General features: G+C 47.1%; 1 protein-coding gene across 4 annotated transcripts in view; it reads right to left on the reverse strand.

The window, feature by feature from the left end:
- Positions 1 to 25,330, reverse strand: part of LOC137615478 (uncharacterized) — a 192,594-nt gene that overhangs the window by 86,585 nt on the left and 80,679 nt on the right. For 3 of the 4 annotated variants that reach the window (XM_068345387.1, XM_068345389.1, XM_068345388.1), the window contains exons 3-4: positions 14,778 to 14,933; positions 6,974 to 7,173 (exon numbers count right to left, since the gene is read on the reverse strand). In XM_068345387.1, coding sequence (XP_068201488.1) covers positions 6,974 to 7,173; positions 14,778 to 14,933 — 356 coding nt within the window. The remainder of the gene's footprint in view (positions 1 to 6,973; positions 7,174 to 14,777; positions 14,934 to 25,330) is intronic. The other variant, XM_068345391.1, reaches the window with a different exon arrangement.

The following is a 25,330-nucleotide window of genomic DNA, read 5'->3' on the forward strand; positions in this document are numbered from 1 at the left end:
TGCCAAGCTCAAATTATTTTTCGGTAACCTGTACTGTACTGTACAGCATTCGGCTAATTATTTAAATCTGCATTTTGAGTGTGCATAATTGTTCAAAACTTGTTTCAATTTCCCTAACGTAGAGACACGTGACTACCATAGAAGCGTTCAGTAGTTTTATATACGATCTAATTTGGCCATTTTGAATTATTTTTTAGTACAGTACTTTCAATTACTGTATGGTACAGTACGGTATTTTATTTATTATTAAAATCTTCGAGAGAGAGAAAGTTCAGCTTTTTCTACTGTGAAATTAGCTTCATTTTATTTTGAGATGGTTTGATAATTTATTATAAAATTTCTATACGGTGTGGGAAAGCTAATATATTGTGTACAGGTTTGTATTGTACACTAGAGTGTTATGGGGTCATTTGACTGGCCAGACAGTACTACCTTGGATCCTTCTCTCTGGTTACGGTTCACTTTCCCTTTGCCAACACATACACTAAGTATTCTGGCATATTTTTTTACAGATTCTCCTCTGTCCTCATACACCTCACAACACTGAGATACCAACCAATTCTTCTTCACTAAGGGGTTAACTTCTACACAGTAATTGTTCAGTGGCTACTTTCCTCCTGGTAAGGGTATGAGAGAGACTTTAGTTATGGTGAGCAGCTCTTCTAGGAGAGGGACACTCCAAAATCAAACCATTGTTCTGTTCTTGGGTAGTGCCATAGCCTCTGTACCATGGTCTTCCCCTATCTTGGGTTAGAGTTCTCTTGCTTGAGGGTACACTCGGGTACACAGTTCAATCTAATTTCTCTTCCTATTGTTTTATTAAAGTTTTTATAGTTTGTATAGGAGATATTTATTTTAATGTTATTCTAAAGTATTCATTTTTTCCTTGTTTCCCTTCCTCACTGGGCTATTTTCCCTGTTGGAGCCCCTGGGCTTATAGCATTCTGCTTTTCCACCTAGGGTTGTAGCTTAGCAATTAATAATAATAATAATAATAATAATAATAATAATAATCATTATTTTTCCACAGATATACATACCACTACCATCAAATAAATCGATGTGTACGTACAGCCACCGGAGGTACCAATAGTAACCCATCGGAGGTACCAACAGTAACCAATACTGCCCAAGAGACACCTCATATCAACAACATTACTGCGTAGAACTTTGTAACAGTGGTTAGTGCTCTCGACACTTACACTACACTTATTCACTGTGAATTAAACAAATTTTCAAATAGTAAATGGTATTTCTATACAAAAATATAGTTCTTTATTAACTTACAGTATTGTATTTATTTATGCTTCTTGATTACTATAAATGTTACATACATACCTGTAGCCTACGTGTGTGGCGAGATGTAAATTGTGCAAGTGTGTACATGTACTATACACTGTACATAGGATTATAAACAGTAGTGGAAACCAAATTAAAACAATATTAGGCAGTATTTACTGTGTTAATCATCAGCTCGGGCACCCGCTCGTGGCAAGGTGCAGTGACTTTCTAAGTAAGGAGTTAGCCCACACCGGTGGCACATTTATTGGCAAAAATCCCCTTACCGCGCCTGTGTCTGTAACCTAACTACCGCGAATAACGAGGGCCGACTGTATTCTGTCCGCTCTCATATTTGCAAAATTTGTTTTTGTTGTTGTGATTAGATCCGCAGTCTTAACAATGGATATACCTTTTTCTTGAAATTGCTCTGACAAACAATTTGTTTGCAGTAACAATTTCTCTGCAACAGAACATACTATAAATCTCCAAGATTCCATTTTTGACATTAGGCCTGATGCTTCCATAGAAGCTTCATTACTCGACTCAAATAGAGAATTTAGTAATGAAAGACGAGCTTCATATCATAGAAGAATTTTGTAAATTCCCCTGTACCAATTGAACCATCTACTGTAGTTTCAAATGTTCTCTCTAATTTTAGTACCTGTTGTCCCAGCTCCTGTGATTTAACAAAAAGCTCATGTCTTGAGTTACTATTTCAAACATACATATACCAAGGCACTTCCCCCAATTTTGGGGGGTAGCCGACATCAAACAAATGAAACACAAAAGGGGACCTCTCCTCTCTACGTTCCTCCCGGCCTGACAAGGGACTCAACCGAGTTCGGCTGGTACTGCTAGGGTGACACAGCCCACCCTCCCCCGTTATCCACCACAGATGAAGCTTCATAATGCTGAATCCCCTACTGCTGCTACCTCCGCGGTCATCCAAGGCACCGGAGGAAGCAGCAGGACCTACCGGAACTGCGTCACAATCGCTCACCATTCATTCCTATTTCTAGCACATTCTTTTGCCTCTCTCACATCTATCCTCCTATCACCCAGAGCTTTCTTCACTCCATCCATCCACCCAAACCTTGGCCTTCTTTTTGTACTTCTCCCATCAACTCTTGCATTCATCACCTTCTTTAGCAGACAACCATTTTCCATTCTCTCAACATGGCCAAACCACCTCAACACATTCATATCCACTCTAGCTGCTAACTCATTTCTTACACCCATTCTCACCCTTACTACTTCGTTCCTAACCCTATCTACTCGAGATACACCAGCCATACTCCTTAGACACTTCATCTCAAACACATTCAATTTCTGTCTCTCCGTCACTTTCATTCCGCATAACTCCGATCTATACATCACAGTTGGTACAATCACTTTCTCATACAGAACCCTCTTTACATTCATGCCCAACCCTCTATTTTTTACTACTCCCTTAACTGGCCCCAACACTTTGCATCCTTCATTCACTCTCTGACGTACATCTGCTTCCACTCCACCATTTGCTGCAACAATAGACCCCAAGTACTTAAACTGATCCACTTCCTCAAGTAACTCTCCATTCAACATGACATTCAACCTCGCACCACCTTCCCTTCCCGAACATCTCATACCCTTACTCTTACCCACATTAACTCTCAACTTCCTTCTCTCACACCCTTCCAAATTCTGTCATTAATCGTCCAAGCTTCTCTTCCTCGTCTGCAACCAGTACCGTATCATCCGCAAACAACAACTGATTTACTTCCCATTCATGTTCATTATCGTCTACCCAATAAACATGTGACACGCAGCAAACACGTTCTCTTTTTGCCTCTACTTCTTTAGACCTGCCGGCACAATTTTTATCTTTGATTGAACTATTTTTGTTGAGGTTGACTGTCTTAAAGTTCAACCAACTACTCATACCATTCGCACATCTTTCACTTTTCAAATGTGTTTTTACTAAGTTGGAGGAATCCTTCCATTTCTTATATCCCACTTCAATAAATGTTCCCTTCTCATGAGTCTCACCTCTAAAAGTTTACTTTTCATTGTTCGTTAGTCTTAGTCACCAAAAATTACATATAACTAAGTTTGATGTTAAAGTGATGACACATTTTAATTTTGACAGGAATAATGGAAAACTAGATGTTACTTCTTGGGGTTTTGGGATTGAGGGGGCAAGGTGAGGCTTGGGAGGAGCCAGTTGGGTCTTGGAGGGGGAAATTGCCCCACTTAGGCCCCTCAAATGACGCCCCAGGTTATGTCTTACAAAATTGTTGTCCTATGGAGGCGTGAAGGAGCAAGGAGGAGATCACAATGAATTGGAACCCAAAACCATGTAAGTGATCCGACAGGCTCTCTAAGTCATGGAGAGAAGTTGTGGAAAATAATCCCAAAAGATTAATTTTTCTCTCGAGTCCCTGCGGGCGCAGGGAGTGATCGAAAGACTTCCATTGTGGCAACCGCTGTGTAGAACGTGAGGTCCGGTGGTGCATGTGCGCGACTAACGTAGATCTTGTTATCCAATGAAGATGCTGACTTGTAAGGTAACCATATAACAAGACAATTGACTAAAAGGTTAGCTAAAGGGAGCAGAGGAGGCAACCTATAGTCCATTTCTTTTAGCGATGCATATTTGCACCGACTAGCGGCGGTGCTCTTTTAGCTAGGAAAAAGTTTCCTGATCGCTGATTGGTTAGAATTATCTCGTCCAACCAATCAGCGATCCGGAAACTTTACCGAGCTAAAAGGGCACCGCCGCGAGTCGGTGCAAATATGCATCGCTAAAAGAAATGGACTATAGTCGCTAACGCACACGGCATGTTAGGCCACTAGTAGTAGTAGTAATAGTAGTAGAAGTGGTCCAATGAACATTCGTGAGGGATAAACATTTGTGAACGTTGATGAGAACCAGTGACCTGATGAAGAAGTTTGTGCATCCACATGCACAGGCCCTTTAAACATCTGTATGACATCTTCAGTCATGTCAAGAGCCAAAGCTCATATGGAGAAATTGAGAATCAATTCCCACTGAACTTGTGAGAAAACAAGTTCTAGGGGGCGAGTGAGGTATTAAACACCAAGGCTAACACGCAAGCTGTGCTCCTCCCATCGCCGACGAGTTCTGGGTTAGATTCCAAGAAGGGAGTGTCTCTCAACTTCGGTAGCGCAACCCGTAGAAACTATAGGTTGAGTCATGTGCGCTGCTGCCGTCGAGAGCACACTGAAGTAGCGCACACTTGTGTGCTATTACGGACATGAGAGCTGGCGTTGATGAGGTAGCGCTGGATCTTGCTCTGGATAGAGTCTAGCATGTGTCTTCTAGATGAGGGGACTCGCTAAGAAACTTGAAAACCAATCATTGAAGCAAAAGAGATAGACCTCTATTGTGTATGATGAGAGAAGAAGGAGAGCCTCGCTGGGAAGAGAAGTGCACTTGCTTGCAGTGAGGATCGTAGCCGGTAGTCCTCTGTGATCCTTGCCAGAGAAGTTCTCTGTTGAACGAAGGGGGTAATTACCACCCCAAGAGTCGAAAAATACAAGACTCGTCGCTGGCTGTCGGCGATTCTAGCTGCAAGCAGGAAGTGCTGTTCGTCTAAGGGGGAGAGCAACTTTACCTCGGAAGAGAAAGTCGCAAGCTGGGCAGTGCTGTGACTGAATAGTGTCACTATTCAAGGAGTTGTCACCAGCTGGCCTGCAGTGGCATGTTAGAAAATGTCGCGAGCTGGAGGCTGGCAATCCTGAAGAGGAATTGTCAGGCGTAGGAAGCGATTGCTGGAAAACCAGGAACCTGAAAGCGAGCTGAAGGGCAATCATGAAGTGATGAACGATCGAGAGCTGATGGGCGATCACGAGCTGACAGGCGATCATGAGTTGACGGGCGATTGCGACCTGATGGGTGATCGCGGGCTGACGGGCAATTGCGAGCTGACAGGCAATTATGGGAGACCCCGAGATGTAAGACAATCGTGAGCTGCAATAGGACTGGGTAATGCAAGTCTAGAAGACGAGACGAGTCTACAAGACGAGATGAGTCAGCCAGGCGAGACGAGTCAGCTAGGCGAGACGAGTCAGCTGGGCGAGACGAGTCAGCTGGGCGAGACGAGTCAGCTGGGCGAGAAGAGTCAGCTAGGCGAGAAGAGTCAGCTAGGCGAGAAGAGTCAGCTAGGCGAGAAGAGTCAGCTAGGCGAGAAGAGTCGGCTGGGAGAGACGAGACAGCTAGAAGTAACATCTTCATGCTCCGAGAGAAAATTAAACCCATGTACGGGAAAGGTGTCCCCCCATGAGTAGTAGGATATCTTTGAACTTTGCCCTTCCTCTACTGGTTAAGCAAGCTCAGAACGAGGGAGAGCACCGTTGTCAGCATGATGATCAGGAACTGCCGCAGGCATAGGCGATGACGGCAGTAACAGGGCAGGAGCTGCAACTTCCACACAAACAGGATCATGCTTCAGACTTTGCACTCCCTCTGCCGGCTGTCATCACAGAAGGATGGAGTGTGACATCACTACCGCTGAAAAAAAACCACTGGGGAGAAAAACCTAACCCGTGAATGGGAAAGGTGTCCACCAAGAGGTGCAGAAACATGCTTCAAACTTTGCACTCCCTCTGCTGGCTCCCATCGCAGAATGAGGGCCACTGCAGAACACAGGAGTGCGTCATTGTCAGCGAGGAGGAGTAAGACCGAAGTCGTGCTCAGGGTTGGCCGCAAGAGGCTTTCCTTCCGACCAGGGTGAGAGCGACATCACTTCAATACGGTGAAGGCACATCCACACAGAGAACGACTTCCCTGCGGAGCAGGACCGGGCTGCTGCACTCTGGAAAGTGGGAGAGGCCTCCAGCCTAAGGGTTGTTAGGCTTCAAAGGGAAGAGATTGTTAGGAAAGGTTAAAGGTTTGCCACCCTCAAGGAACAGCTGGCACTATGCTGGCAACAAAACAGTAGCATACACACCTGTGAAAATTAAACAAAAAAACTAAAAGGACAAATTTGTCAAAGACCAGTCTAAAAATGGTTGGGCAGCGGAGAGACACGAACGTCGAACTCTAAATTTGTGACAAAAGTAAAAGTAACGATAAAACACAGGTGTGTGTGATAAAGTAGCCAGTACTAATCTCCCTACCCACCTGCTAACTAGCAGTGGGTTGTTACACCTCACCAAAGTCTTAGGGCTAGTCTTCCAGCTTCGCTGAAAGTATAATCCCTAATAACCCTTTTACCCACAATGGACGTACTGGTACGTTTCACAAAACTCATCCCTTTACCCCCCATGGACGTACTGGTACGTCCTTGCAAAAAAACTTCTATTTCCATTTTTTTTTGCATATTTTTGATAATTTTTGAGAAACTTCAGGCATTTTCCAAAAGAATGAGACCAACCTGACCTCTATGACAAAAATTAAGGCTGTTAGAGCAATCTAAAAAATATATATTGCAAAATGTGCTTGAAAAAAATAACCCTTTTTACTTTAATCAGCCCTTTCTGAAACCTTTAAAAATAAATTATAAATAAGCTCTTACACAGTTAAATGCAGCATAACAAAAGAAATATTGATGAATCCTTGAATGGATATTGTTTAAATCTACACGCAATACACAGGGTGTGGGGATCAACATACAGTACTCTGAAAAAAATCTTATCAAGATTACATTTCAGACAATAACAAACTTTAGAAGACCTGGTCTATACTTACAAGAGGTTGTTCATCAAACAATCAAGTGCCCCAGATGTTTCAGGTTGCCTTAGAATGACCCAAAATTTATCTGGAGAATAAATCTCAGCTATTACAACTTCAACATATTCCCCAACATGAAGTAAAGCATGTTGTTCCAAATTCTTATAAACTGCTCCAAAACTCACAGCATTTACTGCTGATAATGTTAAGTCCTTCATCTGGAAAACAAAGTAAATAAATTTTCAGCAAAATAGATATATTTAATGATAAAGTGCATTAAACAATAACCAAACACTCTTCAAAGCCATAAGTTGGAGTATGTCTCCTCAAAAAAATAAATTTGGAAGTAATTTGAATTTTCCCAGTGATGCAAACCTATAACTATTTATAAGGATTATATTTTTGGCAAAGCTGGAAGAATAAAGATTTTTATGTGAGGTATAACTACCCGCCTACTAGTTAGTGGGGGTTAAGGGAGCTAGCCCACTACACCCCCTCATTCACACACTTATGTTGTCTCATCTCTTTTGATTACAGGCCGAACTTCTCGGGAAAGGTGATGGCGGGACAATTTGTATAAATACAGTATACAGGTTTGTATCGTTAGGAAAAATACAGATCACTTCCAAACTTTTTATTTGTTCTACCACAAAATACTAGCCCTTCTGCTATTTATAAGGATTGACTCACCCCATTAGAGGGTGAAAGTCCAAACTAACTGGTTTGGCTTTTCAACCGGGGTTTTTCCCATACGTGCTCCACACATAACAGAGAAAAACCCTGACACCTCGCTAAGCTCCATGTAATGCATGGTTAGCGGCCTGAGCAATCTGTGTGCTTGTGATGCTAGCAATGTGACTGGTCTAGGTAAGAGTTCTCAGAAACATAGGAATTTTTAGAATCAACCATAAACGTTACCCAATTCCACCTCGCCAGGGGGGTATGGGAACGTAATAAGTATTATTTCTATACAGTACTAGGTTACACAAAGGAAATGGTTTTACCTGTAGATAGGTGAGGCCAGCTTGCAGAGGACTGTGGGTGTTGTTCCCCAAGAGTGGGGAAGATGAAGGAAAGAAAGAGCCAGTCATTCTTCACATTCATCCAAGACTAATCCTTGGTAACCTTTGCCCACAACCATCTGCTACTTGTCCATCAAAGAATCTGAGGTATTTAAAAGACTTGTTGTGCAGCCACCACAGGCTCAATGGAGAATGTCTCTATGTTTCTGTGGGTCACGTCTTGCAGGTATTGGGCGGTGAAGATTGTTTGATGCTTTCTCACACCTGCTTGTAGGACCTGCGTCATAGAGTAATTCTTTATGATTGCTTGGGACATACCGATGCCCCTAACGTCGTAAGGTCTGGGTTGTCGAGTTGGAGGAGGATAGGGATTCAGTGCAAGGTCTATGGTATTCTTTGTGATCCTCCTCTTGACCTTCCCCGTGCTGACAAGAGTGCTGACACTCGGGAGCGAGCTGCTGCGATTCTTTTGAGGTAATACTTCAAACTCTTCACTGGGCAAAGTAACAGTTGATCTGGATCAACAGTTACAGAACGAAGACTCGCAATCTAGAAGGGACCGAATCTAGGATCCGCTACTCCCAGATTTTAAGTCTTGGCGATAAACTCAGGGACGAAGCTGAGTACTACCTTACCCCATCCCCTTGAATGGGCGACGTTGTAGGAAAGGCCATGAAGTTCACTAACCGCCAAAGCGAGTAGGAACACTGTTTTCAATGTAAGGTGGCAACCTGTTGCCTGGCGTAATGGTTTGTAGGGAGCCCCTCTCAGGGTTCAAAGTACTCAAACCATGTTTCATGAAAGAGGTCTAACTTCGAACTGGGGGCAGTTAATCTCGAAACTTCGTATGAGAGACAACTTCAATGAATAGGAAATATTAACTCCATTCTGTCTAAAGGCAAGGCTTAAGGCTGAGCAGTAGCTTTTCACTGCCAAGACCAAGAGAAGCTTTTTCTCTCGAGAGGAAACGAGGAACACCGCTGATTTTAATCATTTTCATAACTATTTTAATCTTATTAATCATTTTAATAATAGCAATTCTAACTATAATAATCATGATAATTATAATGGAGAAGACATGATTTTTAAAATCTAACTGACTTCCAACACACCAACTACAGAAGACAGCCCACATAGCCTGGTAGACTGATGCCGAAGATCTTTGCAGGTATCCAGATATCTTCATGGCTGTTTGAGTAGATTGTGTTGTGGAGGTTGTTCTCTCGGGACCTCTGTCAGGAGGTGCACAAGGTCTGGGAACCATTCCTCATGATGCCATAGTGGAGCTATGAGGGTCATTGAGAGGTTTTTGGATTCTCTGGTCTTGTCGGGTACCCTTTTCATCAGACAGAACAGAGGAAAGGTGTCGATGTCACTGTTGTACCATCGTTGTTGGAATGCATCTTGCCAGAGAGCCTGGGAGTCCGGAACTGGGGAGCAATAAAGCAGGAGCCTAAAATTCAGGGACGTCGCGAACAGATCCACAGTTGGGAAACCCACAAGGTCAGGACTTTGTTAGCTACAAGATGATTGAAAGACCATTCTAAGCCCATTATCTGAGTCGCTCTGCTCAGATTGTTCCCAAGCAAATTCCGTTAATTCCGTTTGCTTGATATGAAGTGGGTTGATAGGGACACCAAGTTGTCTTCTGACCATCTTAGCAACTCTACTGCTAGATGGTATAAGGGCTGCGAAAAGATACCACCTTGTTAGTTTTCGTAAACCACTACTGTGGCGTTGCCTCTCATAAATACCACAGAGTGACCCGCCAGGAACTGCTAGAACTGTTGAAGGGCTAGGAAGGCTACCCTCATGTGCTGGTACCTCTCAGACTCTGATCCGAGCCCAGAAGCCGTGTTGTGCAGCATGTGGGGCCCCCACCCTTCTTTTGACGCATCTGAATAGAGCATCAATCTGGGGAGGTACGAGAAGGTCGACCCCTCTGCGGAGGTTCTCGTCTGCCACCCAACACCTTAGGTCTATCTGCTGCTCCAGTCCCATGATGACCGTGTCACAGGAGTCGCTGTGCTGAGTCTACCTGGACTTCACCCTCCAATGAAGAGATTGAATTTTGAGGTAGCTGTTAGGCATGAGATGGGCCAGGGATGATAGGTGACCTAGGAGATGCAACCACTGCTGGGCTGGAAGTCCTTCTCATCCAAGGAAGGGGCTTGCTACCTTCCTCAGCCTCTGTACTCTCTCGTCTGATGGAAATACTTTCTGGAGGTTGGTGTCGATGATCATTACTAAATATACCAGTCTTTGAGAGGGAAACAGGGATGACTTCGAGATTTACCACGATCCCCAGATCTTGGCAAAATGTGGGGAGTCTGTCTCGGTAATGAAGAAGGGTTGCCACCGAGTCTGCTAGGTTCAGCCAACATTCGAGTTATTTCAGGAGACGGTTGCCGATCTTGTGAGCCCAAGATGACACTAGGGCAAACACTTGAGGGGCTGTAGAAAGACCGTAGCACAGCACCTTGAACTGGTATTGCATGTTGTCGTGTAAGATCACAAGATACTTCCTTGAACACGGATATACTGGGATCTGGAAGGATGTGTCCTTGAGATCCAGCGCATACATGAAGTCCTGTGGTCTTACCATTTTTCTGATTGTGTCTGCCGTCTCCATGCTGAACGGGGTTTATAGAACAAACTTGTTCAGGGCGGAGAGGTCAATGATGGGTCTCAGGCTCCAGAAGCCTTTTTCACACAAGTCAACTGAAGAAGCCTGGGGATCCGTCATGGACACTTTGAAGAGCGCCTTTCTACAACATGGTCTGAACTTCGGCCCGTAGGGCCTGCTCCCTTGTGGATCCCTTCACATAGGAGCTCGATGGAACTGGATTCCAAGACAATGGAGGGAGAGATTGAATGAACAGGACGCGATACCCTGACTGAATATCGGAGATTGTCCAGGGTTGGGCCCAGGCTGCAACCACCTCTGCCAATGGCGTTAAAGACATCCACATACTGGTGGATAAGTGGGAGGATTGCCCGTCCCAGTGTGAGCGGCCTTGGCCACTCCTACAATTATTTTCCTCCACGAGAGGACTTAGAGCCCTTTTGCAGGAAAGGGCTTCTTCAACACCTTTTTCGATGAGGTTATGTCCTAGTGGTCTGTGGCTGCTGCTTTTGCGGCGGAGCTGCACGGCAGGACCAAGAAGTTAACCCTGTTACCCCCGGGGTATTTGTAAATTTCCAACCCTTAACCCCCAGGGGGTTATTTTTTTCCCAGCACATTTTGCAGTATATATTTTTTAAATTGCTCTAACAGCCTTAATTTTTGTCATAGAGAAGTCAGGTTGGTCTCATTCTCTTGGAAAATGCCTGAATTTTCTCAAAAAATTATCAAAAATATGAAAAAAAAAAATTTTTATAGCATTTTATTGCAAGGACGTACCGGTACGTCCATGGGGGTAAAGGGATGGCTTTTGTGAAATGTACCAGTACGTTCTTTGGGGGTAAAAGGGTTAAGGCCCTATGAAGAAGGAAGTCCTGGTTGGACTTCCTCCAGAGCTCCGCCGCCCGCTCGATTTCTTTTGTCCTGAAAAGGGAGGAGCCATCAAGAGTAGAGTTCCTGTGCCTCATCACTTCTGCCTGGGGAACCTGTTGATGAAATCTTTCAACTATGAAGTCCCTTTGCCTGAGAATGGCATTTGCCCAGAAGTTGACCACATGGTGGGTGAGAAACTCGATGGTTCGGGTACCCGGCAAGAGAAAAGTTTCCATCGACTTCCTAGTAGAATGCTTCAACCAGTCTTCAGTTCTAACGAGGTGTCCTAGGGATCCTAACCAAAGATCTAGTAGCCCTGAAGTAGCCTGCATGGGATACTTCGCTACCTTCTCCATGTTTAGGACCTCAGATGTGGAGAAAGAGACCGAGAGCCTAGATTATCTCTTAAAAGAGACTCCTCTAGAGAGTGCCTCTATAAAAGGGTCAAGAGGTAAGGCTGGAAGGAAATTATCTGATTCATAATATCTGCTCTGCTGCACAAACAGTGGCGAAGGGGTTTCAAGGACAAGCTCGCACAAGGGAACTGAAGACCCGGTGATCTAAGTAAACGTCCTCTTCCAGGCACCCTTCAACCCCTTTGACTAAGGCAAATCTGCGATGGCCTCGGGAAGTCGCCGAGTGCCGTACACGTGGTCAAGGACTGTGTCCATGCCCTCTTGAGAGACTGTCGTAGGGTCAGCTACCGCGTTAATGGCCTTCATGCAGGCCAAGACCTGCCAGAAGACATTCTCCCACTCCTGTTCTGCCTCCGTGTACTTAGGACTAGCACCCCTAGGGAGATAGAGGACATCATGATCTTGATCATCATCCACCCACGAGCTCTCAACCCATAGGAGCTTGGGGTGGGTCAGGGCTATCAACTGTGGAGGCCGAAGGAGCGTCACTTGCTGACGTCACTGTTGGTGCTGGGGAAGTCCCAAAAACCTCTCTACATGAGGTTGTGCTGGCCTGCTTGCAGTGTTTTTAGGCACTATCTTGGAGTCCTTTGTCTCTCTTCGAAGTGGAAGGAATTCCTTCAGAAGCGATGGTCTGGAGGACTCCACCCTTCTAGAAGAGGGCTACAGTATCCTTCTATTGATGAAGAAACTGCCGTGGGATGTTCCGTATCCCTGGAGACACTCTGGAGTGACTACCTCTATCGGTGACGGATGGAAGGTGGATATCAGGAGATCTCGAGCCTTGGCTTGTACAAGGATGGAAGGTATCTCCCAAAGGAGGAGTCTGGACTTGCATGAAGTCCTGTTGGAGGAGTCAACGCCCCCTTCCCGCAGCTCCTCTCATCTTCTTAATGGGAGAGGAACATCTTTGGGGATGGGGCCTTGGAAGAGGCTGAGTTGGATGCTTTACATCTGGGGTTAGGCGATCTTTGGCACCACAGGTCAACCTAGAGCAGAAGTAACGTGTATCTTTCATTCTGGCGACCAGGTGTGGGTGCCTGACCCAACTCAGAAGCACCAGGTCTGAGATGAACTTTCCAGGCACAAGCACAAGGGGGGGATCATTGGGCAGTGCTATTGCTTCTCCATGGCACCCCGGTACCAATGATGGGAAAACACAGACGGTCCTCCCGGGACCAGACGACAAAGGTTGAAGACAAAAAAATTAATTCCCCAGATGACGTAAGTGCCCGCTCACCTGCTACCTGTACGATGGCAGGAACAGTCATACCAGGCTCATACATCAGTTAATCGAACAAAAGGATACTGTCGCTGGGTAAGCTCCATTCCTCCCTTCCAGAGAATGAGGGTGGCTTCTAACGGTAGCGTATTCCTTACCCTCACCTACCCTACAGTGCAGGAGTCCAGTCTGGGGTGGCTCTTCTGCAACGAGTGCATAAGCAAGAGCTACCACATTAGCCTAACCCTTGGCTTGACCAACCCTGAAGGTACCAGTTGGCAGGTAAGCTATGCTGCTCCCTCCTATAGGAGAACAGCTCTTTAAGGATAAGGAATAATCCTCCTATGTCCCAACAGGAACCAGAATTTGGGCACATATGTCTTACCCTCACCTCACCTACAGTACTAATCCAACAGCGATGGAAAACACACCAGATCCCAGAGGTACCTGATATTGGGTGTGTACCATTACTCCCTCCTGGAAGGGGAGAGCAATAGCTAGAAGACCCTAGATACTTTAGCGAGAGGCTTTTCTACGAGACTGTTCTCTTCGTTGCCATCTTCTCTATGAAGAAATATCCAACAAGGAGAATAAGTAGAGGGAGGTGTTGGGAGAGGAAGAAACGAATGGGTAAACTTCTATGTATATACCTTTGCCAATTGTTTTCCCTTGCTACCACATAGCAGTCAATGTCTGAACAACAGACAATGCTTACACTCCCACAGAGGGGTAAGCAAGGAAGCAGAATGAGCTTCTTAAGATGCAACAGAAACCACTAGAGGTCTTGTTACAGGAGGAGCACCGGGAACAATCACAGACACGGCACTATACTGGGATTACCACACTGCCAAGTGTGATGTGTGCTCAACAGTACTAATTGATGTCGTTCCTAGAATACTTCAAGTCAGAAATCTTCAAGGTAAAGTCAATATTGGGCAGCAGGTACAGGCAACAATTAGGACAGAACCAGGGTAACTTCCTACCATGAAAGGCTACTGTACTACCACGATAGGACTGAGCTACACTCTACCTTCCTCTTCGGAAGAGCATGGAGGACACTCTTCATAGGGGGAGAGGACTGTACACAGTCATAACCCTCACTAAAAGGTTTGATGAACACATGGGGATTCACAAAATAAACAATTTTACCATACTGCCTTCCAGGGTAGTTTGCTGTCAAAAGTGACAGTGCACTCAACAAAAACTAAGTTATATTAAATCAAAGTACAAAAAAAATTAAATAACAAAGGTGAAAAATATGAGAAGCTAGCAGCAACACATCTACCAAGCTGTCTAAGTCAAGAGACCCAGTCAGTCAGGCAGGAAGGGAGGTGGGTAACCCCACACCTACCTGCCGTTAACTACCGTAATTAACTCGTTAAGGATTCAACAACTGTACCAGCTGGTGCTGAAGTTGTCATCTATTTAAAGGATTAAGTTTGTATTTGTGTAGAAGCAAACAAAATATCAAAAAGATTAGCTGTATGTTGAAATTATTTCACAAAACACTTGTGATTATTTAATGTAGGCTCGCTAAAGGTCTTTCAGGGCACTATTTAATACCAAAATTCCACTTTATTTGTAGCAGCAATTAAAACAGTACAGTATTTATTGCAAAAACTTGAACAAAACTAAAAATACACATTAAAAAAATTAATATTTTTACCTCTTCACTTAACTGCGATTGACTTGCATAAACCATTATCGTACCATTACAATATCGTAAAAGAACATCCTCAGGATGATTTTCCAATAAAGCTGCCAAAGTCCGGTAACCATATGTCAAAGGATTTAGATCGTCAAGCTCTGCTCCAAATAATCCCTGTAAAATAGGGAAAATTTGGTTGATTTCATGTACAGCATAACTACTAATGATTTTCACCTTCTATATTAAAAAAATTTAATAAAAAAAATTAAACATCATAAAGTCATTTGAATTTTTCTTAGCTATACAAACGAGTCTTTTAAAATATGGGATACCTCTGAGTAAGCTGGAATGCCAGTTAAACTGTTACCAAAGTAGCTATGGTAGGTATCAACAGATGAGTGACGGGGAACTACGCATTTGCCTAACCTAGTCAAGACACTTAAGACAAAGGACTGAGAGGGATGGGTGAGGGGTGAGTTTAACCTAAATAACATGAAAAACTTGCAAGTAATGTGTATTTATCCTAATGATACAAACCTTGAGCTATGTATAGGGTATATTGCTTTGGGTGGAGCTGAAAGACAAGCCATAAGATTTTAGTGAGGGATAACTACCCCAAATGCTAGTTAGCGGGAAGGGAGGGGGGGTAGTCGGTTACCCCGCTCCCTAACACACCTGGGCTGAGCACCCACTTTGCTTGCAGGCACGAATTTCTTGGGAGACAGGGTTGGTGGCACAATTTATATAAATAGCTCCAGGTTTATATCATTAGGAAAAATACAAATTACTTCCAACTTTGTCATTTGTTCCGTCACTCTATACAAACCCTCGCTATTCATAGGGCATGACTAACCTCTTAGGAGAGAGGAAGTCTGTGCCAACTGGTTCTTGGTATTTGACCTGAGGTTCTCTCCCTACGCTTTAGATCATTAGCGGTAGGAACCCTGCACTTCGCTAAAATTGTCGTGCTCTGCACAACTAGTAGCCTGCAGCAATGTGGCTTGATCTAGTAATAGGATCTCCAAGTCATAGGAATCTGAGAGTACTAAAACTTTACCCAATCCCCCTCACTAGAGGTACAGTATTGGGGACACAACAAGTATTATTTCTATACCAGGTTACACAAGGGAAATGGATCTTACCTGCAGAGAGGTGAGGTCAGCTGTGCAGAGTACCATGGTGCTGATTTGAAAAGGGAGGAGAAGGCAAGGGAAAGAAAGAAGCCAGTCATTCTAACTCATTCACTCCAGACTAACCCAGGTAACCACGGGCCTCGTCCCTCTTTGCTACTTGTCCATCAAGGAGCTTCAGGTGTTTACACCACTTGTTGTGCAGCCACCACAGGACCAATGGAAAAATGTTTCCATGCTCCTGGTGGTTACGTCTTGTAGGTAGTGGGCAGTGAAGGTCGTCTGACGTTTCCACAAGCCCGCTTGCAGTACCTGCGCACAAGAGTAGTTCTTTTTGAATGCCAGGAACGTTGCAGTGCCCCTGACATCATGAGCTTGGGGTGGTCGTAGTGAAGGAGGGTCAGGATTAAGCGCAAGGTCAATGAGCTTGCAAATCCATGACGAGATGGTGTTTTTTGTGACCCTCCTCTTGACCTTCCCCGTGCTGACAAAGAACATAGACACATGGGGGTGAGCTGCTTCTGTTTTTTTCAAGTAACACCTCAGACTCCTCACTGGGCAAAGTACCAGTTGGTCTGGTCTGGGTCTTCGCTTACAAAACGAAGACTCAATCCTGAATGGTACAAATTTAGGATCCACTACCCCCCGATTTTGAGTCTAGGCAATAACCTCAAGGAGAAAGCTGAGAATTAACTCTCCCCATACCCTTGAATGGGAGATGTCGTATGATAGACCATGCAGTTCACTGACACTCTTGACCGAAGCCAAAGCAAGTAAGAACACCATCTTCAGAGTATGGTGGTGATCTGTTGCCTGGCATAATGATTCGCAGGGAGCTCCCTTCAGAGATTGAAGGACTCGAATCCGTTCCAAGGAGGAGGTCTAACTTCCAACTAGGGAGAAGTAATCTCATAACTTCACATGAGGTGAGAAAGTTCCAACACAGAGGAAATATCTACTCCCTTCAGTTTAAAGACGAGACTCAAGGCTGAGTGGCAGTCTTTGACTGCCTAAACCAAGAGCATTTCTTCCCAAAGGTATGATAGACCATGCAGTTCACCGACTCTCTTGACCGAAGCCAAAGTAAGTAAGAACACCATCTCCAGAGTATGGTGACGATTTGTTGTCTGGCATAATGATTCACAAGGAGCTCCCTTCAGAGACTGAAGGACTCGAATCACGTTCCTAGGAGGAGGTCTAACTTCCGACTGGGGAGAAGTAATATGACAAATTCGTAGATGATTTGTATTTTTCCTAACTATACAAACCTTAGCTATTTAATAGGGTTATTACTTTCGGCGTAGCTGAAATGACGAGCCATTAAAATATAACGAGGGTTTACTACCCACACCGCTAGTTAGCGGGGGTAGGAGAGGGTAGCTTGCTACCCACCCCCCCTCTCAAACACACCTGTGTTTGAGCTCACTTTGCTTGGAGGTAGGACTTCAAGGGGGATAGGGCTGGCGGGCAAGTTTGATTAAATAGCTAACGCTTGTAGTTAGGAAAAATACAAATTATCTACGAATTTGTCATTTGTTCCGTAACTGAAATACAAACCACGCTATTTAATAGGGGTGACTCACCCATTAGGAGGGGTGGATGTCCCAGCCAGTACTGGCTTTTAGGCTTTGCCCGGGGACTCGTTATTTGAGTGTGTAAGCACCCAAGAAATAAGGAGTCCCTGCACCTCGCTAGAACCTTGCTACGCAAGGACTGCGGCCTACGCAAGCTGTGTGTGAAGGTATAACGAAGTGTGACTCGTCCTAGGAAGTTGATCTGAAGTTCTTTAGATGGAAACTTGTAGACTAAGACTTTCCCAATACCACCTCGTTAGGGTATGGGGACACAACAGTATTAACATAATACTAGGAACACAAGGGAACATGGTTTACCTGCAGTGGTTTGAGGTCAGCTATGCAGAGAACCCAGGATGCTGCTTTCCCCAAGTGAGGGGATGATGAAGAAAAGAATAAGGGCCAGTCAAACCTTTTCATTCACGCAGACTAAAACCGGGTAACAATGCCCTCAACCTTCTGCTACTTGTCCAATAAGGAGCTTGAGGTTTTAAACCAGCCGTTGTGCAGCCACCACAGGACCGATAGAGAACGTATTGAGCCTCATGTGGGTCACGTCTTGCAGGTAGTGGGCTGTGAAGGTTGTCTGACGCTTCCACACCCCAGCTTGAAGAACCTGCGTCACTGAAAAATTTCTTTTGAAGGCCAGGGACGTAGCTATGCCCCTGACATCGTGTGCTCTAGGGCGACGTGACGGAGGAGGATCTGGATTCAAGGCCAGATGAATTGCCCTACGAATCCATGCCGAGATGGTGTTCTTGGTGACCCTCCTCTTAGTCCTCCCTGTGCTGACAAATAATGCTGGCACATGAGGACGGACTGCAGCTGTTCTTTTAAGATATACAGTAGCCTCAAACTCCTTACTGGGCATAGTAAGAGATGGTCTGGGTCATCTGTTACAGAACGGAGACTAGAAATCCACTACTCCAGGATTCTGAGTCTTAGCAATAAACTCAGGGACGAAGCTGAACGTTACCTCTCCCCATCCCCTTGAATGGGCGATGCCATACGAGAGACCATGAAGTTCGCTAACACGCTTCGCCAAAGCCAAAGCTAGCAGGAACACCGTCTTCCAGGTTAGGTGGCGATCTGATGCCTGGCGTAATGGTTCATAGGGAGGTCTCTTAAGAGACCTGAGAACTCGAACCACGTTCCATGGAGGAGGTCTCACTTTCGACTGAGGGCAGGTAAGTTCATAACTACGTAAGAGTAGAGAAAGTTCAGGCGATGAAGAAATGTCCATTCCTTTAAGCCTGAAAGCTAGACTTAAGGCTGAGCGATAGCCTTTCACTGCCGAGACTGAAAGGCGCATTTCCTCCCGCAAATACATGAGGAACTCCGCTATTGTTGGAATAGTGGCATCGAGTGGAGAGATACCCCTTCCACGACACCAACCACAGAAGACATTCCAGTTTGCCAGGTAGATTGCTGCGGATGACTTTCGCATATGTCCAGACATCCTGACAGCAACTTGCTGCGAAAATCCTCTCTCAGCGAGGAGATGCTGGATAGTTTCCAGGTGTGAAGTCATAGCGAAGCTACGGCTTTGTGGAAGATGTTGGCATGTGGTTGTCTGAGCAGATTGTGCCGTGGAGGGAGTTCTCTCGGTAGCTCCGTTAGGACTTGCACAAGGTCTGGAAACCATTCCGCGTGATGCCATAGCAGAGCTATGAGGGTCATTGAGAGATTGACCGATGTTCTGGTCTTGTTGAGCAACCTCCTCATCAGACAGAACGGGGGAAAGGCGTAAACGTCGATGTTGTCCCACCGTTGTTGGAAAGCATCTTGCCAGAGAGCCTTGGGGTCTGGGACTGGGGAGCAGTACAGCAGAAGCTTGAAGTTCAGGGCTGTTGCGAACAGATCCACAGTCGGAGAACCCCACAAAGTCAGGACTCTGTTGGCTACTAGATGATCCAAAGACCACTCGGTACTCACTATCTGAGACGCTCTGCTCAGATTGTCGGTGAACACATTCCTCTGGCCTGGAATGAAGCGTGCCGATAGTGGAATCGAGTGGATTTCGGACCATCTCAGTATCTCTACTGATAGATGGGATAGCTGCTGCAAAAAGGTACCTCCTTGTTTGTTGATGTAAGCCACTACTGTGGTGTTGTCGCTCATCACCACCACAGAGTGACCCGCCAGGTATTGTTGGAACTGTTGAAGAGCCAGGAAGTCGGCCTTCACCTCTAGGAGATTTATATGGAGGTATTTTTCTTATTCTGACCACAGGCCTGAGGTCGTGTGGTGCAGTACGTGGGGCCCCCACCCTTTCTTTGAAGCGTCCGAAAACTGCATCAAATCCGGGGGGAGGACGAGAAGATCCACTCCTCTTCGTAGGTTCTCGTCTGTCACCCACCACTGGAGGTCCGTCCGTTCTGCAGGTCCCATAGGGATCAGGACGTCCGGGGAATCGTAACCTTGATTCCACCGGGACTTGAATCGCCACTGGAGGGATCTCATCCTGAGGCAACCGTTGGGAACTAGACGAGCCAATGATGAAAGGTGACCGAGGTGACGTAACCACGATTGGGCTGGAAGTTCTTCTCGTCTGAGAAAAGGGCTTGCCACCTTCCTCAGCCTTGCTATCCTGTCGTCTGATGGGAAGGCTTTGTGGAGATTGGTGTCTATAACCATGCCTAGATATACCAGTTTTTGAGTGGGAAGCAGAGAGGACTTCTCGAGATTTACCATGATCCCCAGATCCTGGCAAAGTCTCTGAAGTTTGTCCTGGTGTAGAAGAAGGGATGACACCGAGTCTGCAAGGATCAACCAGTCGTCCAGATAACGGAGGAGACGGATACCAATCCTGTGTGCCCACGAAGATATTAGGGTGAACACTCTGGTGAAAACCTGTCGTGCTGTGGAGAGACCGAAACACAGCACCTTGAACTGGTACTCTTTGTTGACTAGGCTGAATCTTAAGTACTTCCTTGAAGACGGATGGACTGGGATCTGGAAGTACACGTCCTTTAGATCCAGTGTAAACATGAAGTTTTGCAGTCTCACTGCTAGTCTGACTGTGTCTACCGTCTCCATGCTGAACAGAGTTTGTTTGACAAACTTGTTCAGGGCTGAGAGGTCGATGACTGGTATCCAGCCTCCAGACGCCTTCTTTACAAGAAAGAGTCGACTGAAGAAGCCTGGGGACCCGTCGACGACCTCTTGGAGAGCACCCTTCTTCAACAGGGTCTGGACTTCTGCTCAAAGGGCTTGCCCCCTTCCTGATCCCATGGCAAGGGAGCTCAATGACACTGGATTCGTCGTCAGGGGAGGTAGAGAAGTTGTGAACGGGACGCAATATCCCTGACTGATTACGGAAATCGTCCAGGAATCGGCCCAGAGTTGCTGCCACCTGTCTGCGCAACTTTGTAGGCATTCCCCCACTGTTGGACATGCAGGGGGACTGCCAATCCTACCGTTTGCGGCCTCGGCTGCTCCCTCTAGGATTCTTACCTCTTCTGGAGGACTTTTTGCCTTTCCTATCCTTGACAAGAAAGGGCTTCGACACCACTGCCTTCGCTCCTGCCGTTGGTTTTGTGTTCTTGGTCGGACGGGACTACTGGGGTGCTGGAGGCTCATAGGACTTAGACGTCAAAGGAAGAATGCCTGAGCCTATTTATCTCAGTGCTAGGGACCTTCTGATGGAACCTCTCAGCCCCCGCATCCTGACGTTTCAGGATGGTGTTTGCCCACAAGTTCGAGACTTGGTGGGCCAGAAACTCGATCGTGCGAGTGCCTGAGAGGAGGAACGTCTCCATAGCTTTCCTGGTACGTTCTTTGGAGAAATCCTCACAGCGTATCAAGATACCTAAGGTCCCTAACCAGATGTCGTGACTTGCATAGCACACTTCGCAACCTTCTCCTGGTTAAGGATCTCGGTTGCCGAGAATGAGACCTGCCGGTTGGAGAGTCTCTCAAGAGGGACTCCACCGGTAAGCTCTTCCAACAAATGGTGGAGAGAAAGAGCTAAACAAGGCTCCTCCAAGATCTCGAAGTACCTCTTTTGCTATACGCGAGGAGGTGGGCGAAGCTTGTTGCCAGCACTGGAACGGTTGGAGGACAACTCGGAGAGCTGTATAGCGATCTTGTCCCTGGTACTCTTAACCCCCTGAGACCAGGGCAGAGCTGCACTGGCCCAGGAAGGTTTTTGAGTGCCAAATATGCAGTCCAAGATCGTGTCCTTGCCCTCTCGAGGAGGGATCTCTGGGTTGGCAAACCCATTGAGAGCCCTCATTAGAGTCAGAACCTGCCAAAACGCATACTCTGTCTCTTGTAGTTCTCCTCCTGACGTTGGGCTTGCAGCGAAGTCTCCTGTCCCCAAAGGCTCTTCTTGGGGAGGTGCGTGGACGTTCTCCGAGTGGCTAGTTGACTCCGTCCTAGGTCTTGTAGAGGACTTTAGTACCGTCTTCGAGTCCTTCGACTCCAACATAGACGAAGGCAAGTTCTTTTCAGCCCCTACTCGAGAAGACTTCTCAGCGCGAGGTGGGGTTTCCCTCATTGGTGCGAAGGGGGAACGCCCCACCTCACATGATTCCCCTGAGGACGGGATGTACTCGTCCGACAGGGAAGGAGAAAAAGTCTGGGGGGGTTGAAAGAACTTGCCTCGAAGGCTTGCGTGGAGTCAACTTAGTTCTTGGAGAAGTTACCACGTCCGGAACTCCTCTTTTTCTCTTCAGATGGGTAGAAACAGCCAAGGGTCTGCGACCTAATTCAGAGAGAACAGGCTTGAAAGCATGCGTAACTGCTCTGATTAGTGCTCCGAACCAAGGCTGTTGACTGATAGCCACGCTGTCAGACACTCCCTCTGGAGGGACAGGGATCGACGGATCCCTGGGAGGAGTTCCCATAGGTGGGTTCGCCTGAAAAGAAAAAGGGATCCTGGCCCTTTCTGGAAGTTTCCCTTCCGCCGTAATGTGCCGTTTATGCATTTGCGGGGAGGGGAATGCAGCGATGGCGACCTTGCCGTCTGTCATCCAGCAGCCTCGTGGGCGGGGGCGCGTAATGGTGCTCGTGCGATGGAGAATACCAGGGGTAGTGCGTGGGAGACTGCTGATGCATGCGAGGGCACGCGCAGGCGCGCAGGAGAATTATGGCGCGTAGGAGAGCACCTGGGAGACTGTGGGCGCACAGGAGAGCGCGCAGGAGACTGATGGCGCACGCGCGCTCGGGCGAATGTTCGGGCGTGTTGAACACGCGGGCGAGAGTTCGCGCGCCCCAGCAGATGTCGTAGGGCATGCGCACGCAGGAGCTACCCCTGGAGCGCGGGCGCGCAGTTGAAGCTTGTGCGCATGGGCGCGCATCTCGTGGACGCGCGTCAGCATGGTGGCGCGCAACTGCAGGAGAGAATGGGTTCGGGCACGCAGGACGCGTGCGCGTATCCTCGTGGGCACAAGTAGGAGACTGCGTGTGTCGGCGCGATGGCGAGCGCTGGCGCGCTGAAGACAGCTGTTGGCGAGTTGGTGAGCACTGGCGCGTTGGTGAGCGCTGACGCGTGGGAGAAGTCACCTTCGACTTCCCAACAGCGCCCAGATCCGAAGATCGTGGGCGTGCAGGAGAGATGATCGCTGTGCGTGGGTGCTGGCGCGCAGGAGATCACTGTCATGCAGGAGAGCGCTGGCGTACAGGAGAGCGCTGGCGCGCAGGAGAGCGCTGGCGCGTTGGAGAGCGCTGGTGCGTTGGAGAGCGTTGACTCGTAGGAGAGCGCTGGCGCGCAGGAGGTTACTGGCGCGCAGAAGGTTGCTGGCACGCAGGAGGTTGATGGCGCGCAGGTGAGTGTGGGCGCACAAAGCCTGGCGCGCAGGAGAACGTTGCCGCGTATGCCCATCATCAGCATGGCGCCCTTGATATCCCGTATTAGGGTTCGATGCCTAACGAGCATGAAAGTCAGGATTCGTCGGCGCATAGCGCGCATCAGCCCTCAGGAAAAGGTGACGGCAGGTCTGACGGGTGGAAGGTCGATGTGTCCTTTAAAAGGACGACCTTCCACCGAAGGGGATCGCGAACAATCAGCTGAGAGGTCCAGGACCAGAGCAGGAACAGTCGGTGATCGCTGAAGAGGCTCCTCTGCGGTGGACTCCAACGATGACGACAAACCAAAGAGGCGCCTACTCACCGCAGGTGAAGGAAGGCCTCTCTGGATAAGAGGAAGGCGAGCCTTGCGACGGATACGCCCTCAGGGGGCCGTTGGATTTGCATGCTGACCTTCTGCAGTCCTCCGAAGAGGAGTCTCTGTAAGTGAACTCCCCCAAGGGAAAGAAACACTAGCAGGAGAGACTGTTGGACTTAGTTTCTCCCTCGTTGGTTGAGCAGGAACGGGAGAAACTAAGCCTTCAGCTACTGCGGGATTTGAAGAGGCAGAGGTATTAGGAGATACCGCATTGGATACCTCTGACACCACAACGTCGACAATCGACAGAGGATCAACGTCTGCCACGGTCGGCGATTGCTTGACAGCGGCATACACTCGGATGTAGTCGAGCCCCAAGGAAGACTAAAGCTGCAAAAGATGGGTTAGTGACACATCCTCCCCCGGGGGGAGAGGTGGAGCTGCCTCGCTAGGGGAAGCAACGCCATCTCTCGAACCCCGAGCTTGGAAAACAGTACCATGGTCTACGCTACCACTCGACGGTCTCTCGAAAGAGACCGACCGAGTGGGAGCTTCAGTGGAGGTTTGAGCAATGGAAGAAGAGTCCTTGGGTTTTTCTCCTTTCAAAGAAACCTTCAAAGGAGAAATATCCCGCCTGGACTTCTTCTTACGTCGCCGAGAAAACCTCTCCCACTGGGAGGTAGACCACTCCCTACACTCACCACATTTGTTACCACTATCACACCATTGACCTCTACAGTAGGGGCAAAGGGTGTGAGGGTCTGTCTCAACCGCCGACATGAATGTTCTGCAGGGGCGGTCGGGTAATCCAGGGCAGGTGCGCATAATCGAAGAGGCCAACTTCACACACAAACCTGTCATAAAGAAAAAGCTAAAAAAAGCATTAATGGCTGCCTATGAGCGGCGAGGATGAAAGCGGACACATCCGACTACCATCCGAGCCGAGAGCAAAGTGAGCTCAAGAACAGGCGTGTGAAGGGGAGGGGGGGTAGTAAGCTACCCTCCCCTACCCTTGCTAACTAGTGGTGTGGGTAGTAAACCCTCGTTAAATTTTAATGGCTCGTCATTTCAGCTACGCCGAAAGTAATACCCCTATTAAATAGCGTGGTTTGTATTTCAGTTACGGAACAACTCCTAACTTCGCGTAAGGAGAGAAAGTTCCAACACGGAGGAAATATCTACTCGTTTCAGTTTAAAGACGAGACTCAAGGCTGAGTGGTAGTCTTTGACTGCCGAAACCGAGAGAAGCATTTCTTCCCAAAGGTATGCTAGAAACTCCACTATTGTTGGAATAGAGGTATCGAAGGGAGTGATATCCCTTCCATGACATCAACCACATAAAACCGACCACTTAGCCTGGTAGACTGACACTGAAGAGCATCTGAGGTGTACAGACATCCTTGCCTTTTTGAGTGAGGAGATGCTGGACAGTCTCCAGGTGTGAAGTCGAAACGAAGCTACAGCTTTGTGGAAGATGATAGCATGTGGTTATTTGGGTAGATTGTGTCGTGGCGGAAGTTCTCTCGGAAGCTCCGTCAGGAGCTACAGAAGGTCTGGGAACCACACTGCGTGATGCCATACCGGAGCCATCAGAGTTATTGATAAGTTCTCACTTATTCTGACTTTGTTGAGGACTTTTCTCATCAGACAGAATGGGGGAAATGCGTAAACATTGATGTTGTCCCACCGTTGTTGGAATGCATCTTGCCATAGAGCCTAGGGATCTGAGACTGGGGAGCATTAGAACGGGGGCCTGAA

Source organism: Palaemon carinicauda, chromosome 21 (genome assembly GCF_036898095.1).
Source record: "Palaemon carinicauda isolate YSFRI2023 chromosome 21, ASM3689809v2, whole genome shotgun sequence".
NCBI classification, from domain to species: Eukaryota; Metazoa; Arthropoda; class Malacostraca; order Decapoda; family Palaemonidae; genus Palaemon; species Palaemon carinicauda.